The sequence below is a fragment of the Tyto alba genome, unplaced genomic scaffold (assembly GCF_018691265.1).
Source record: "Tyto alba isolate M040663 unplaced genomic scaffold, T.alba_DEE_v4.0 Super-Scaffold_28, whole genome shotgun sequence".
Classification (NCBI taxonomy): domain Eukaryota; kingdom Metazoa; phylum Chordata; class Aves; order Strigiformes; family Tytonidae; genus Tyto; species Tyto alba.
The window spans coordinates 19,080,628-19,098,229 of record NW_024881302.1 but is presented as its reverse complement, the minus strand read 5'-3'; the positions used below and the strand labels follow the sequence as shown (position 1 = coordinate 19,098,229).

General features: G+C 49.2%; 1 protein-coding gene across 1 annotated transcript; it reads right to left on the bottom strand.

Moving 5' to 3' along the window:
* Window positions 1-296: 296 nt before the first annotated feature.
* ATP6V0C (ATPase H+ transporting V0 subunit c) lies at window positions 297-12,533 on the bottom strand. The gene is made up of 3 exons (XM_033003991.2): window positions 12,110-12,533; window positions 2,400-2,583; window positions 297-1,124 (listed from the first exon to the last, which is right to left on the bottom strand). Exons 1-3 carry the CDS (start codon window positions 12,183-12,185, stop codon window positions 920-922), a joined length of 465 nt encoding a protein of 154 aa, XP_032859882.2. The 5' UTR covers window positions 12,186-12,533; the 3' UTR covers window positions 297-919.
* Between the last annotated feature and the right edge of the window lie 5,069 nt (window positions 12,534-17,602).

Sequence of the window (17,602 nt, the reverse complement as noted above, 5' to 3'; positions counted from 1 at the left end):
TACAGCCTATTACATGGAATTACCATGTCCCAGAGCAAAGATACACTGCTTGATCAGAGTGAGCATAGCACTGCAACTGCCTTGCCTTCCTGCTCACCACAAGTGCTGCCCGTGAGCAGCAGCTGGAAACAGCATTGCTACTTGCCCAGAAGAGGGAATGCTTTAGCAGTGATGATAGCATTACTTCTTCATGGTGCTCAGTTACTTCATAAACCTGTCACCCCCTAAAGGAACCCGACCTCTTCTAAATGAGAAGCAAAAACATGAAATCAGAGGCAGAGGAGTCATTACAGCAATGTAGTGAGGAAGTTTTATTTGGAAACATGGTATAAGTTTGTAACCCAACACTGGGTGCACGACTCTGATGCCGGAGCATACGCAGTTACTACTGAAACACAGGAGTGTTTCGGACAATTGCTGTAATAGAACACAAAATTCTCATACTCCAATACCAGGACACTACAGCAATCTTTAGAATTAAAGTTACATCCAAGGAATTCTCTGCACTTACAATTGACCCCACAGTGTAATCTACCTATATATAAGATTAATATATATAGCATGGGAAATTGAAAATCCTTGCTCCATAGATGTATGAACATGTCAAGTCTTTTATAAATAAACATCCAGTGAAGAGAAAAAATTACATTTCTAGTTCATATTTATACATAAAGTACTAACAGCAATGGGTGGAAAATTGCACACAGGCCACCCCAAGCCATGCAGCAGGCTTGGAGGAGCCCATCCAATTTAATATTGAAGTACACACAGGACAGACAAGTCACTAACATACATTGCGCATTTACAAGAGATCAACTACCAAATTGGGACAACTGTACACATTGGAGAGACCATTTCCATTCTGGAGCTTTTTTTTAAATGTGGATTTGTTACATCTCTTTACATCATACCGCAACATTTACTTTGTGGAAAGGATAAGGGCAACAATGAGGCCATAGAGACCCAAGACTTCAGCGAAGATCAAAATCAGGATCATGCCCACAAATAACCTGGGCTGCTGTGCTGTTCCCCGTACACCTGCATCACCCACAATGCCGATGGCAAAGCCAGCAGCCAGACCACTGAGGCCCACACTCAAGCCAGCACCCAGCTGAAGAAAGCTCCTGTAGGACAGAGATTAAAAGAGTTTCAGTGGCAGGCAACAGGACACCCAACCCTTCAACTTCAGGCTAGTCTTTTTTTGCTCTCCCCAAATGAGGTAAGAATTAACATTTCAGCATTTAATGGGAACCTCTTTCCTGAAGAGCTTCTATACTCTTTAAGCAAACACAGTATGTCTCACAAAGCAGATGATTCCTGAGACTCCTAGTTCTGAAAACTTTAAAAAAAAATGGGCAGCTATGCAAGCTCTTTAGCTGATATTCAGGTATGGCTCACAATAAGTGAAGCGACTGGGCCTGCAAGTTCACATGGCCACCCAGCTTGCCTGCAGTCGCTTCAGCCAGCTGCAGGGTTAGCATGCTGCCACAGCTGTACTTACTGCACTCACGTGGGTCTAGCACTTGCAGGAATACTTGTCCCACCAGTGCTGTGTACCCTGTTAATAGCTGCTTGTGTCTCCTACCTTTAGCAACCTTGTACAGCCATAGCACATCCAGGTGATTATTAGGTCTCTTGCACTGCAAGAGTTGGACAGGAATGGTCTGGTTTTCCAGGCAGGGGTACCCAAGGAACAGCCCCTATCAGTATCCTGCCAGCTGGTAGCTGCAAAGGAGCATTTCTACCTGCTGTTCCTTAGATCATGGCTTCTTAGGCCAATGACACTGCTCATCAGCTATAGCTTGTACAGTGACACGGGTATCTACTGTTAGACCTCAGAACCATTGTTTTATTCTGAGAGGTCTCAATCAAGCTGGCTCCAGCTATTCTAAAAGCCAAGAGCAGATTAAGTTTCAGACTGTAGCTGGTATAGAGGCCAAATGTATAGCTTGAGGATTGATTTACCAGCACATAAAGCAGTAAGCAGCATTAATTATTCACTTGCATCTCCCAGGCAACAGAACTATTTAGACAGTCTGATTACAGTCTTGGAAAGACCTGTGTATTCCATGTCTATAAAGTGGCACCATAAAACAAACTTAGCCTCCTATCCCAGTACTGCCTGTACATGGTTTCTTTCAAGCCATAAACCGCTGCGTTATCTCTAACAGTGTGAAGTCTGATCTGTTAGCTAATACAGCAAACTAATTTGGTATCACTACCACTGAGGCTAAGGCATCAGGTAGGACAGTTGAAATCCACTGTATATTGGTGAGCCCAAGTTAGAACATTTAGCATTGACAGTCCTCCCTGGGGTCTTGAGCAAAACCCACACGTTCAGTAGCATCAAAATAGTGACAAGACAAGCTTAAACAGAGCTGACAGATGCAGCAACTTACTTGAATAGTGTGATAGAAGGTGAGAGGGCATTGGCAATGAGGACTGCCACTACGAGGCCATAGATAGCTATAATACCCGCCATGACAACAGGGATGATTGACTTCATGATGAGCTCAGGCCTCATGACAGACATGGCTGCAATACCCGTGCCACTCTTTGCTGTTCCATATGCGGCTCCCAAGGCTGGAAGAGAAAAAAAATGCATTAGACACACACATTCCCAAATACCATCTCCTTCACTAGGCTGCAGCATTAGAACAGCTGAGTCAGCACAAGGAAGAATTGTGCAAAACTAACACAGTCATCTGACTACTTGGTTTGTCAGCCAGGAATATTCCCCTAAGTGATGAGGAAGTGACCTATCCAGAATCCTAGACCAAAGCTAGGTCAATAAAAAGGTGCTGTTCAAACAGTACTGATAAGAGAATACCCTCTTTCAGCTAACTTCACAGCAGGGTATACTCACTAGCAGACATTCAATTCCCTGTTTAAGAACTGAAATTTAAGGTCCAAATCTTAACTTGTTACTTCAGTCTGTGCCCTCACACAGCCCACACTGTGAGGCTCTACTCATCTAACTGACAAGGAAACACAGCAAAGCCTATCTTTCTATTGCAGCAGATTGTGGCCTGGTTGTAAGCCAGATTTTAGTCACTGAGCTTTGAGCCAGTGGGGCTGAGTTCTCAGATGCACCCAGTGTTTAACGAGTTGCCTTCACATGGCATCTTCTTCCACAGAACTTATCTGCCTATGCTTCAGCCTGGGGTTAACCATGCCAATTCAACTTCATATGACATATACTGAGATAGCAAACTCATGTATTTTTTTCTGCACTTTAATTCCTTGCAGAAAGGATACCCTCTTCATGTGTTATTCAATAACCTCACCTGTGGAGGGTCCAAACACTTGTTAATCCACCACCAGAACCACAAAGTAGAGTATGGCTTGTAGGTTAGAGAACCACAACCACCTGAGCCCTAAGGTTTGCTGACCACCTGTGCAAACACTTGCATGCAGACATCAACACAGGAATCCAAAGCTTGGTTTTCAGAGCAGAACATAGGCTTACCACCCACAACTGAGTTGCCAGAAGACTCCCAAAGCACCACCCCAAAAAGTAACTTCTGCCTTGTAAACTTTGTATTAGTCTCACAAAAGCTTCCACAAATACATCCTTCTCTGATTCTGAAGTACTCGGAAAGACCCCTTCCCTTCCAACCTGTAGTACTCTAGGAACTGCTTAACTCTGGACTGCACTCACCATCACCCAAGATATGATATGTAGGTCAGCAGCCATCTACGACTAAGTCCCTGAAGCAGCACTGCAAGGTAGATGGAAGGGTAGGTCATCTTTTCAGACACCATCAGCCTGATACTCAAAGGTAACAGTCCTATTTCACATGAAAACGCCCTTGCCTGCTCTAAAAAGCAACTGGGGATTGCAAATCTTTGCACTGTTCAGACTTACTATTTGAGTTTGCTCCACAGTCTTAAAACTAAGGTTTTGACAAGGGAGAGCTGCTTGTTCCACAAAGCTGCCCTACACCAGCATCCAAGTGTGAGACGGTACACCTTGCCTTAAGAGTTGCTAGGAGGTATTCAAAGGGTTTAGGATATGCGATTTCCTGCTTCTCACTCAGCATTTACATAAAGCCTATATTTGTCAAGATAATGAGCAGTAATCCTCCTGACTTTGCACTAAGAAACTTCAGAAGATTAATAAAGATAGCACTACTGCATTAACACAAGATTCACTGTCAGAAGGAAGTTTTGGTTATAAAAACTTGAAGATAAAGCATAATTATCAACTAATAAATTGCTTCTGTACTAGCGAATCTCTTGAACGTCACTGAGCCAGATGGAAAGGGCTGTCCAGTGCAATTCAGAACTAGAATCCAACTTAGCAGGAAGTCTGAGCCAAGAGCAGAAGACAGGTTTTACCTGCAGATGTAAGCTGAGCCGGGAAACTAGCACACAGACTTAGCCATCAGTGTCAGTGATGGTACTGTGTAAGGGTCTAGCTCCTAGGAAGTCTAGCAAGAAATCACTAACTTAAATTAGGAACCTTTACTGTTGGATGAAGCATCTTCTCGATTCCACTTACTTCCAGTCCTTAGATTCAGGCCTTCTAGATTTCCAGATTGGCTATAGCATTTAGCAGAAACCACTTGTCTTGCCTGGAATGTTTTATAAACTTCTCCAGAAACAGAGGCTCATGAGGGAAGTTCACTACTTAAAATTAGATCAATTACTTCCTCCACGTCTGAAGTTACTTAAAAGTGTTGCAATTAATGCAGTGATGGTTTACAGAAGCTGATTTTACAATCCCACTTACAGAAAGTCAGTCTGTTTAAACTTTTGGGGAGGGGCAGATTACCACAGGTTGTTAAATCCCAATTCTATGCAACAGGCAAGAGCTCATGCCTTGAATTTGGTCTAGGCACATTAACAAATGTAGTCTATATATACTCTCTGGCAGCTAGTTTTCACATTACACTTTTAGATGGCACTGAAGACTATTACACTCCCACCTGTGGACAGTTACAGGTGTTACATATACAGCTTCAGAGCTTGGCACATCTGCTCCCAATGAAGTCTTTATCAGCATCCTGACCAACAGGCTTACACTGGAGTCCCCTGCAGATGCATCTCCTGTATCTTACAAAGGAGCTTGTCTTACTGCTCTTCACTAGCCTAAGAAGTTCTCCTTGCACCTTTGACAATACCCCAATACCAGAGTCCAGGGGGCAAAGATATCCACTTCCCACCATGACACAACCACCTAATGGCACAGCTATTCAGTTATGGGCTATCTGGCACTTAGGTCAATCCTTCTCACACATCTTGACTTGTACCTCTTGGCAGCTGTGAATGTTTGAAGCACATATGGTTCATATGCTACATTTAAATATCCCAATGAGTTCAAAGGACATGTTTTTTAAAATCTTCTCAGTGAATCGAGTTTGAAGAGATCTATGTGGAAGACAGTAAAAACGGAACAAGAGCTGTACCACTGTTACATGCCAAGACTCCAGATATTTGCTTCATATCGTATAGCTCCATCACTTCTAACATACAGACCAAAAACTGCAACGCAACCTTTAAAACATAAAAACATGGAGCTATCAAAACAGTTACCTGGCAGTCAGAGAAGCAGCACTTTGCCTACCTAACTCTGTCACAGAAGAAAGCCAATCTGGTCTATAACCAGGAACCGTGTCATTTACAAGTTCACTGATGTTACAATACAGAGAAGCTGTTTTACACCATCATTCAAGACTACCTACTCCCAGTAAGACTGTTTCAAAGGGTAACTTGGTTTTTAAATACTTCTGAAGAGTAACTCGAGCTCACAAGGCAGAGTTGACTTAGCACTGCTCCTGGGGGCAAAACACAGTCCCACAGGGCTGTGAATATGCTCTGCATGGCACCTTGCCACAGTTATTTCATATTAGTCGAAAGTGGTAGCAGAGGTAGTATAGCTGTGCAGCTCCAAGGTGAACTAGAAAGTAGCTTGCCCTACAGGCAACAGCTTCAGTAAGGACTGAAGACTAGTTGTAGTCCTGCCACTGCCAGGACTTTCAGAGGAGCTTTGCCTCTGATATTCACTGTCAGTAGTCAAGCACAGCGTGTGGTTTAGATCAAGTGCTAGTCCAAGTATTAGGACCAATCTTCTGTAGCCATAGTTACAGTGCTCAGTCAGTTCATGCACCAAAAACATTAATCTTGCAGCTAAGTTTGCTGCAAGTCACCTCATGCGATGCTCCCTCAATATAGGAAGAGGCTATATTACAAAATGCCTCACATCAGTTGTGCAGACATATGCAGCACCTGTGGACAGTGACCACATTATCAAGGGCCTTCAAGCCAGGGAACCATTTACATAGATGCTGTTTCAGCAGCTGCAATACATTCAGGCATGCTCAGCCCAAGAATACAGAGGTTCAGAACCAGTCACACACTCCAGCAGTATTTGGTCCATTCAGAGTCAGTGATTTCTCCTGGGACCCACCATGGAGAAGCAGGTTTTCACAATGCAATATCTGAGATTTTCTGGGCAGTAATAGGCATAATCACCCCACATTAGGAAGTGAGCTAGTAACACAAGTCAAACTTTCAATTAAGATACCATGGGCTACTATCATAACAGGTCTGAAAGACCATTCTGGATGAGTACTTACATCTGGAGCCTTTTATAATTAATCCATTATCCAATGGGCTGCCCTCTGCAGTAGGTAGGCTTCCCCTGAACCAGACAGCACGCATCAATTCACCTCAATGCCAGTTCATCCTTGAGCAGATTGTTCTTAAATGTTTGGAGAACTGTTAGCAGTGATATCTATGTCAAGTACAGTCCTTGCTTTACCATGCCAGAAACATGAGCATTTTCAAAGAAACAGGCTGCTTCTCACTGGTATTCCAAGGCCCCTCCCACACTACCACATTTAACACAAGCACAGCCCTACCTCAGATTACTGTAATGGATACTCCATGGCTCTCTTGGAAAAACCCTGTTGCTATGTCCAGTTGCACCTCCACAGAAGACACAGCCACATCAAAGGAACTGTATCTGGAGCCTATGCAAATTCAGATCACACTGACTGAAGACTGGCTATAACCAGCCCCCCAGTGATAACTGGAGGGGTAAACAGATAAGCTGCCCTACAGAAAGCTGTAGACTTTGAAAATCTTTAGTGAATCACCTGTTATAGGATTAGGGGCAGGATGTTTTCTGTTTTTCCCTTATGTTGAGCACATGTGGGGATTTCAAATAAGCCTAGCACCATCAGCTTACAGCATTATCAAAAACAACCTTCAAGGCTAGCAGGCCATTTACTCTTGTTCAGTAAATTTGACAACTTAATAGTCTACCAGCTCTTTGAGAAGCTGCTGCAATAGCAGCAGTCGAAAGGAAGAAGGAGTTATCAGTCAACTGTCCAAGCAGCTGGGACTCCTGCAGTTGGTACTCTGGATTGTCTAACATCACACAAAGCAATTTTAAAAAAAAAAAAAAGTACGGTAATGCTGACACATTGCACCAGAGTACAGGCTTGCTCTTCTACAAGCAGCAAACTCCAGTCACTTGTTATTTATCATCATACAAACTTCCCTGCAAACTTAAAGATGACCCATTTCACAGACTGTGTGGACCACTGTACTCCCAGTACTGACTGGCAGAGTAGGTTGTCACACTAGACCACTTAGCAGGAGCTCCTCTTCATCTAGTCTAACAGCAGCTTACACCACTCACCAACAGGCATCCACAGCTAAGCTGCTTCATTTCTGAAATGTGGGAAAGACAAGGTCATCTATGGCTTCCAGCACACTCCTGTGGCCAGAGTAGCCTGACTTGAAGCCTCATCCTCGCAAGATTCGCTGTCTGAAGGCATCAAGTTCAAGTTATGCCTTACTGTTGGTGAGGACAGCAAGCAGGTAGAAGCATGCAAACTTCATTAAAACCATTGTTTCAAGCATCAAACAGCTTAATCAGGCTGGAGACTTTTTCAACTTGTAACCGCTGCTTGAAATCAGTCAGGCTCTGGACAGATGGAAGAAGCTAGTTTTAGGAAGGGAAGTTGACTAAGAGGTCTTGAGGCAGCTAGCATTCATCTCCACTGCTGCTTGGAATGTTCCTGGAGGGGAAGTACCTGTAGACTTTGTAGTCTACAGAGACTTCAGGGTAAGACAGGAGTCCCATCATATATACCTTTAAGCCACAGTACAAACAGCAGCATACCTGCTTAAGCCAAGTTTTGTAGAGCCAATGGTTTATCCCGATGCTCGATCTGTTTTTCAGATGATCCTAAGACTAGCATTTACTGAGTGGAAATGATGCCCTTGTTGAGATGTCTTCCCTTAACTGAGCTGTAGAAATACTGCCTATCTGGTTTACTTCTTTTGCAACACATGTCTTAATAGTCCACTAATTTACCTGCTGTTAAAGATAAATGCTTAAGCTAGTCTCTCTAGACAGTCTGGTAGCTGAACCATTTGACCCATTGAGTTTTCCTACCCATACCATGATGACTTTGAAGTACTCTTTAGTGATTTGGAACAGAAGACTACATTGAGCTGCACTCTGTTCTGCCATTTAATTTTTACCTGCAAGCTACGGCTAAGGAGTCTGCAAGCTCCTCTTAGGATGATATCTACAGCTCCTTACTGAGAAGCAAGCAGCTCTCTACCACCTCCCCACCCCTCAAGAGACAGTATTTCAGGAAGCACAGCTGTAATTTGCCTTCAAGGCTGAAAATTGTTTACAGCCATGATGTCTTCTAGAATAGGACTGCACAGGGCTGTCAGCTGCATCAAGCTAGATGTTCTGAGCCAGCTATTTCACCATGGAGGTCCTTTAATAGCTAACCAGCTGCTACAATATCTGCAGCCCTAGTTTAAAATACAAAGTACTATGGCATTAGCTCTGTAGCAACAAGACGGCACAGGTCTAATCTTAACACTGCTGGCTAGAGTTCTTTTCATTAGCAGTCTTCCAGATGCTCGATAGTGAAGCAGTATTGAAGGCACTGGATGGCCTTTCCAAGTGCAGGTCTAAGTAAAATTCCTTACCACATTATGGAAGCCACAGTGGGGTACACCTGGCACAGCGTGCTTTTCTACACAGAACATCAGCAATTGCAGAATCAGACAGCTTTGCCCAATACCATACTTGTCCATTTTAGCACACCAAAGTTGCATGGAAAAACTGCAATAATCTGATCACTCAACAGCACCTGACACTGAGCCAAACACGTGTTTTACACATAGGAAATAAAGGAACTTTTGCTATCAGAACAAGTTGTAATCAACAAGTGAATAAGCAGGCTCGAAGACAGCCAAGGTCACAGCAGACTGCTTTAATCTTTCTAGCTGCCATCAGTACTAGCTGACCAGAACAAGTTTTGCTATCTATTTACCATCAGCAGTTAATGTTCAAACACCAAACAGTACTGCATAGAGTCACTTGTTTTTACATCAAACTAGCCTGGACAATATAGAACTTGAACATGTTTACTCGAAACAGGTCTCAGAACTACAAGCTCCACAAGAATCTGATCTTTAGATACAGCATGTCAGACATGGTCACTGCACTAATTAACACTGATCTATGGCAGTTTCATATAGTTTTACACTGCTTGCCCAGACAGGTTTAGCTCCTTACTCCTAAATCAGGGTGGACGTTTAACAGCTAATGCTCACTTAGCAGCAGAACACGCTTTAGTGTCACATCCCTATCAGGAAAGCTACATGACACTGCAAGTTTTAGTTTATCCTATATTGATAGCTCTGCCATATTGCCTTGAAAATCTAAGTTGCTTCACTAAACAAATGGTTCAATAACGTTCACTAAAAAATAATTTTGCATCAGCTGTATCTATAATCTGTGGTTCCAGTGACTAAAGCCATCAGATGCACTTAGGCCCTACCAAGAGACTAACCTCATGGCTCAGATCTGCTGGTATTAGGACCACCTGACACAGATTCTGCATTAAGGACCAGTCACGTACCAGCAGCAACATGATAGTTACCAAGTTTTCATCAATATAGCTTAGGCACTCACTCTGAATTACCCAAGTCAAACTTTAACTTGCAATCACACAGTACCATGCTGTCAAGCTCAGGGCTTCTAAGAAATGCTTCACTTCTAGTTTAGACATGCCAAGCCACACTTTGAATTCCTATTAAAATGCTGACTCAAGTATGTATCCCTCACTGAAATTTCCACTGAAGCAAGCTTGCATATCACAAAACTAAAGTCCAGAAGGCCAACCATGTTCTTTTGCTTCTGAGTTCAACTTTGCAAGAGGAATCCAGTGACTCCTTCCTCAGGAAGAAAGCTCAGTACTTAGGACCTTCATCACTGCAATTTTGCAAAAGGCAGTAATCTGCTGACGTTTTTTCCAACAAGTAACTAGGCCTTAATCTACTCATCCATTATTTTCATTAGCTGAGAGGCAGGTAGGTCAGTAGTTCCAACATTGGCTCCAACGCCATTCCAGCTATATTTTTTTCAGGAAAGTCCTTACCCATCAAGTGCTAGTACAGCATTTTTACTCCAAGGTGGCTGGCCACTAACTGCCCCCAGCACAGGACAGTTGCATCCCACCGCTGGGTACAAACTGAGCAAGACTGAACACAGCCAGTCAGGAATTTTTTTTTTGCCAAGACTAAAGCCATGTACATGGCTGGTGTGAAATCAGTCAATGGTGCCAACACCAGCATGGCCAGACAGCTTCCTCTCAAACATTAGTTTTAATTTGTCTACTTAGCTATTTACACAGTTTAATCTACCATACTAATCAAGAGCAGCTTCCACAAATTTGCCTTGCAGACCTGGCTACCATCTCAGAGGCTATTTGAATATGAGACTCCAAGCACACAAACAACTGTATGTACAAACTACAGCCAATTCAATACTTGAGTGTTTTGATTCCTCAACTACGAGTCAAATTAGCAGGCAGATAAAGACAAGTCAGTATGCTCACACATGTGGAGATACTGGCTAAGTCTTCAGAAGAAAAAAACAGACTGATTCCTAGTTCTGGTATTACTGGTTACTGTAACACTTGCATTTGGGAAAAAAAAAAAACTAGCTGGAACCTTCCCCATGTTACATCCCAAACACAATGGCAGGTCTGCATCTACCAGGAAACAGTAAATCGTCAGGGACAGCAGTCATTTTCTGCAGAAGGTTTACTCAGGCTTCAAGAGAGGCAAGGCATCATATGATGGTCTTTCTAGTGTAAAACAGCATTTATGGGTCTCTCCATAAAACATTCTTCAATAGGGAGAGTGATACTGCAGCATGACCCAATTTACTCCATGCTGAACCTCAATGACTTAAGGTGCAGATGGATGACCACTAGAAAAACCTCCTTCTTCATTACTTCATGCATCGCCCATTTTAAAGGGAAGGTCAGGAGCCTACTGTCTCCTTTTAATGTCATTAACATCTTTACAGCTGACTACACTCCTAACATTTTTGCATACTTCGGTTTCAATACCACTACAATTTGGTCTGGCATTAGCCAAGGGATATTTTAAAAAGCAGCTGTGTCCTATTTACAGCAGAAGTGCTACACCCAGCCCCAGGAGAATCAGACCAACCCTCCCTGCCGGGATAGCCCATTGAGACCTTCCCACGAAGGAAGACCGGGGCAGACCGGCCACCGAAACGGCCAGAGCCCCAAGGAAGCCCCCGAGGGAAGCCGGGCTCGGCAGCAGGCAGCACACGCCGAGGCACACGTTATCGCAGCCGGGACTACGGCCCACCGTGACACCGGGTTTCTGGTCGATAAGCCCCCCCCGCCCCGTCCCGTCCGGTCACCCGGCCGCAGGGCGGCGTGGGGGTCTGCCCGCGGGGGGAAGAGGCTCCCGGGGCGGGGCGGCGGGAGAGGGCACGGCCGCCCCCGCGGGGCCGCTCCGGGCGGCAGCGCCGCCGCAGTCACGTGGGCGCGGGGGCTCCGCGGTGACGTCACCCGCGCAGACCCCCCGCCGCCGCACCCCGGGAGGAGCCCGGATGGTGCGGGGGCGGGAGCGCGGCCCACCCCCGGGCCCGGGCCCGCCGTCGCCCTGCCCCCGGGGATCCCACCCCACCGAGGACGCGGAAAAGCGAGCCCCCCACCTCCCCGCACGGCGGCCCCCTCACCCCCCCCTCCCCGGCAGCTGCAGGCCCCAGCACCCCCCCCCGAGGGGTCAGGCGGGTGCTCACCGCTGAAGACCATGGCGGCCGAGGCGCCCATCACGGCGAAGAAGGAGGCGTACTCGGGGCTGGCGCTGGAGGACATGGCTGCGCGGGCCGGGGCGAGGCGAGGCGCCGCTGGGAACGGGAGCGCGAGAGGGAAGGCGGTGAGCTCCGCCGCGGCGCCGGTCCTCCGCGAGCAGCGCTCGGCCACAAAATGGCGGAGACGCTGAGGGCGCGGGCGGGGAGGGAGGGAAGGGATGGAGACGGGGCGGAGGCCGGCTGCGGGGGGAAGGGGAGGGGGGGCCGGGAGAGAGCGGGAGGGAGAAGCGGACGGGCAGCAACGCGTCGCCCCGTCCCGGCGGGAGTGCGCGGCGGCGCGGGCGCTGCGCCCTAAATACTGTCTCCGCAGGACAAAATGGCGGCGGCGCCCTCCCCCGCCCCCCGTCACGTGATCCGCCCCGTCGCCACGGCCCGCCCCGCCCCGCCCTCGGCCGCCACCACGCGCGTGCGGGTGGGGGCGCCCGTCCGCCATCCCCTCCACCCCCACCCCCTTCCTTGGACGGCCATGGCCGCCGAGGACGAGTGGATCCTGCTCTTTCCTCCGCGCCCCGTGTCGCGAGTGGGGCGCTTGGCCGTGCTGGCACCCCCGCTCTGTTCCCCCCAACTAGATCTTCCCCCTCCCTCCGCCCGGGTGGGTCAGTCCTGCTCGGCGGCCGCGTCCCGCTGAGCGTGATTCAGCGTTCATTATCATAAGAGGCGTGTCCACCGCGCGGCCCCGCCTCCGCGGCGGCCGGTCCCTCCCGGGCCCGGGGCGTGTGGCCGCTGTGGCCGCCCCCGCATCCCCGCATCCCCCCTGGGCTGTGCCCCCTCGGCCCTGTCCCCTCTCCTCGGTGCCACATCCCCCGTGGCGTGTCCCTCTCCCACCCACCGTGTCCCCAGTGCCGCGTCCCCCACGGCACATCCCACCTGCCGTTTCCCATGACCCCGGCGCCATGTGCCACGTCCCCTGGGCCCTGTCCCCATGTTGTGCCCCGTGTATTCTGTCCCCTCCGCTGCGCTGACCTGCCGTGGGCTCCCCCGTGGGGGACGTAGCAGTGCCCATGGGGCCTTGCTGGTTTGGGCCCCCTCTGGGGATCTCTACCCCCTGCACTCCACCTCCTCCCTGGGTCTGGGTGCTGGCAGCATCCTGCTGCCATTCTCCATCTCCCCCACTCCTCTCCCCAGTGTGTCTCCTTCTCTCTTGCAAGGTGGTGGTTGGTGCCCCTGGCCCATCCTTTTCCCCCCGGGCTGGGTTTGAACTGCGCTATCACCCCACTGCAGGCGCTGCCACCCACGCGCCGCTGCAGGCAGGGTGCTGGCAACCCCTCTCTGAGCTAACCCCATCGCAAAACATCCCAGAGAGATAGTGCTACAGCCTGTCCTAAAAGGATGACTGATGCAGTTTCTGTTACCCAGGGTACGCTAGAAAAAAACCCATGTTAATTCTGGGTTGGGGGTGTTCATGAATAGTTGCCTGCGCCTGCTTTTGCTGCTGCTATAAATCCTGCTGATCTTCTGATGTCCTGAAATACCAGATCTCTTGATTAATTGAGAGCCACCTACCTTTTCCCATTGTTGCCACTTTTCCAGACACCTCAGCCTTGTCAAAGCTCACAGGGAAGGTGAGAAGAGGATTTAAATCCTCCCTGGCAAGTGCCCTGCCTGCTGGTTAAACACAAACAGCCTGGTTGCTGCAGCAGGCAGATGAGGCAGGCACTTGCTGGAGACCAGCTCCAGGGTACATCGGCTCAGAGGAGGAGATGGGCTTGTGGCAGGTTCTGTCGCCAGGGCTCTGTGGGGACATTCAGCACAGGGCCTGTGGCAGGGGCTGGCCAAAAAGCTCAGAGCTGGCAGGAGGGCCATGGGGCACTGCAGGGGTGCCAGAGGGGACCCCATCCTGAGCCCTGGCAGAGGTGGGCACAGGGGCTCTGGGTCCCACACGTGGAGCACACCACCGCTACCACTGTCACCATCATCACTGCCATCGCCACCACCACCATCACTGCCACTGTCACCATCACACCACCACCGCTACCATCCCATCACTGGCACCACGAACATGCTGCTTTTCCTGCAGTGTTGCACCCTGGGATGTGTAGTTTGTCAGCATGCTACTGTCATCATTGCTAGGGTGGTGACTGTTATTACTAATGAGCATTTCCAGCAGTCCCAATTATTATCAAGAAGCCTTTCGCTACTAGGGTGGGGACAATCCGTGGCTGAGAGGTCCAGAGTGATGGGGTTTTGGGTGAATTTCTCATCCCTCAGGCACTGGTGGCCTTGGCAGTTTGTTCACCAAGTTCGGGCTGGTGAGGAACCAACGGAGCAGGGTGGGTTTTAGGGGGCCCCAGAGGACACTTCTCTTCGGGCACTCGCTGCCACCGGGGTCTCCCCGTGCCACTCCTGGATCCCGCTGGGCAGCCCCAGCTGCCCAATGGAGTGGTTCCCATTGCCCCATGTGCTGTAACACGGCTTTCTCCTCCCCTCATGCCCGGCGCTGTGCCGCCTGGATGCCTTGGCCCCAGTGCCCCTTGCTGGCTGGTGGCTCCCTGCAAATCACCCGGCACCGTCTCTGCACTGTCGCTCCCACCCACCCGGCGAGCAGCCGTCGCCAGTGAACAAAGAGCCTCCTTGTAGCAGCAAGCTCACGAGTTGTGACGGCGGCGGAGCTTTGGGGATGCCGTGGCTCCAGAAGGGCTGAGCGCTGGCTCCGTGGGACTCCCAAGGGCTGAGCTTCCCTCCTTCCACCCTTTGGAGCTGCAGGACACCGGGAGCCTCCTTGCCCCTGCACCACGGTTGCAGCCAAAACCCCAGGGGGCACGAGTGTCTCAAGCCAAGCCCTCTTGCCCTTCACCCCCTTCCTCCTCCTCTCCCCATTTGGGACTCACTCAATGTCTCTGGGTCTCAGTTCTCTAGCACCAATGATCTACTAAATTGGGGTTTCGCCAGAAATTGCTGATTCATAGAAAGGACTTTTTTAATGCTTTTGACAATGCTTTCTTCCAAAATAATTAATTTTACATTTTCTCATGTGCTCTGTATTTATTTAGGCCCCCTATGCCCTGCTCATCTCTCTGCTGCTAGAGCTGGCAAGACAAAAGCAAGAAGAGGTCATGGGGGGGGGGGCTGGTGTGGTTACTGCTACACACCCCAGTGCAAACACGCTCCTCTCTCTGGGGTGCACGTGTGGGGAAGGTCTGGGTGCTGGAAATAGGAGCATCCATCTCCCTCCATCTGCCCGGGACAGCCTGGTCCTCCTCCACTCACCCCACACGACCCTGGAGTGCCCATAGCCAACGGAGGGGCCGTGTGCCGAGCACCCACCCAGGGGGCCTGCTGAGTCACACCGAGGGGTGGCTGCGATGGGTGGAGTGGGCGGACGTGAGGATGCACAAAGCCCGTGTGGGCCAGAGGAGGGGAAGAACCATTTGGATGCTGGTGACAGCACGTGTAACCTCTTTGGGCTCCTTGTGCCCAGGTGCCAGGCGAGCTGTAGGGGGTACCCAAGAGTAATTTAATGCTATTCAATCCTTTCTACACTGTTACTGTTGAAAAGCATGGTATGTCCACCCTCACTTACGCTCTGTTGCAGCAGCTGGGTCTCCTGGCCTGTGCACACCCAGGTGGTGCAATGGGCACTGCTCAGCTGGGGTCTGTCTCATCCTGCTCCTCAGAGCTGGGGCCACTCTGGATGCTTCACCCCATCCAGTCCCCCGCACGGTGCCACTGGCTTAAGCAGGGTCACCCAAGGCTCTCATACCAGCTCTGCTTCTGCCTTGTGGAGGTGCAGGGATGTTTTCTTCCTCAGGAAAAGGACGACGAAAGGAGGGAACAAAATTCAGTGCAAAACCAGGAGGCAAATGCAATATCAAAGGCAAAGAGCCAGAAGCCCAGAAGCAGAACAACCCAAATTACTGTTCCCACAGCAACCCGCGCTCACCCTCCTCACGCTGCCAGGCAGACGCTTACCAGGCTGCCACCAAATGTGCGCACACGTTCACCATGGAGGCTGTGAGTTTGTCATCTCCAGTTTTGCCTTTTAATTTTGGCCCTGCTCCATGAGTGCGTCCGGTGGTATTGCACAGCACTGCACCAAACACAACCAAAGGGTGATATTAGATTGTCTGCTCTCATCACGAGGAAGGGAGCAGAAGGTTGAGATGGGCTTTCCAGGAGGTGCAGGCTCTGGATGCCACCAACCTTTTTGGAGGGTCCTTTCTCAGTGGCCTTATGGCAGACGCCTTTCCCACCACCCTGGGACCATGCGTTCATCTTTGCACGGACAAAATGTGCTGGGGTGTGATTTAACACGGGGCCCCAGATTTTGTCAGCTGCTTTTAGCGAGCAGGAGCCGGCCGCAGGCTGCTCTGTGCTGCCGTCTGGGACACCAGGGCTGCTTCTCTGCCCTGACCCTGGCTGGTTTTCAGCAAGCAGGATCAGCTGTTTGCCCGGGGATCCGTACCCGCTCCAAGCTCCTGTTCCTAAATATTGCAGTGATGCTGGCGGCCTTGCCCATGTCCTGAAGCAGGGCTGGAAGGGGTCTGGAAAGCCAGCTGGGAGCACCCTGCCCCTCCAGCAAGTCTGGGCACGGAGGTGCGTTGCTGTGGGACAGGGGTGCTTTGGCTGGGGGTGCTCTGACCACCTGGCCCTCCCAGGGGGATTTGGTGTTAATGTGCTACAAGTGCTCTGTAACTCCCAGGTTCCCCCACAGCTTGGTGCCTGGCAAGCCCGGGTGGGCTCTTGGCCAGGGAGACGGGTGTCTGACAGGGTCAGCAGAGCTGAGCTGGTGCCAGGAGGGGGGATGGCAAAAGGAGGGCTGACAGCGGCCTCGTCACTCTCAGCCTCAGCGGCAAACACTTGCCAGCGATGGAGCAAACCTAGCTGGAGCATTTCCTCATTTGCTGTCTCCTGTGGTGTCTCCCCAAAATCACATGGGCCAGAGTCACGGGGCTTGGGGGGGCGACTGTTCCCTGGCTCCTCCCTGCTCCCCATGTCCCTGGGGTCACACCATCTCCCAGGACATCGGGATCTTGGACGATTTGCAAATGAGGTTCCTCTTGCTCTGCTTGGGTCTTAATTAACTGATTTCCATCCTGAGCTGTTAGCTCCTTATCTGGGACACTACCCAGTGCTAGACTTTTTGATAAGGCAAATTAGGGGCATTCTATTCTATTCTATTCTATTCTATTCTATTCTATTCTATTCTATTCTATTCTATTCTATTCTATTCTATTCTATTCTATTCTATTCTATTCTATTCTATTCTATTCTATTCTATTCTATTCTATTCTAATTCTAATTCTATTCTATTCTAATTCTATTCTATTCTATTCTATTCTATTCTATTCTATTCTATTCTATTCTATTCTATTCTATTCTATTCTATTCTATTCTATTCTATTCCATTCCATTCCATTCTATTTCTATTTCTATTTCTATTTCTATTTCTATTTCTATTTCTATTTCTATTTCTATTTCTAT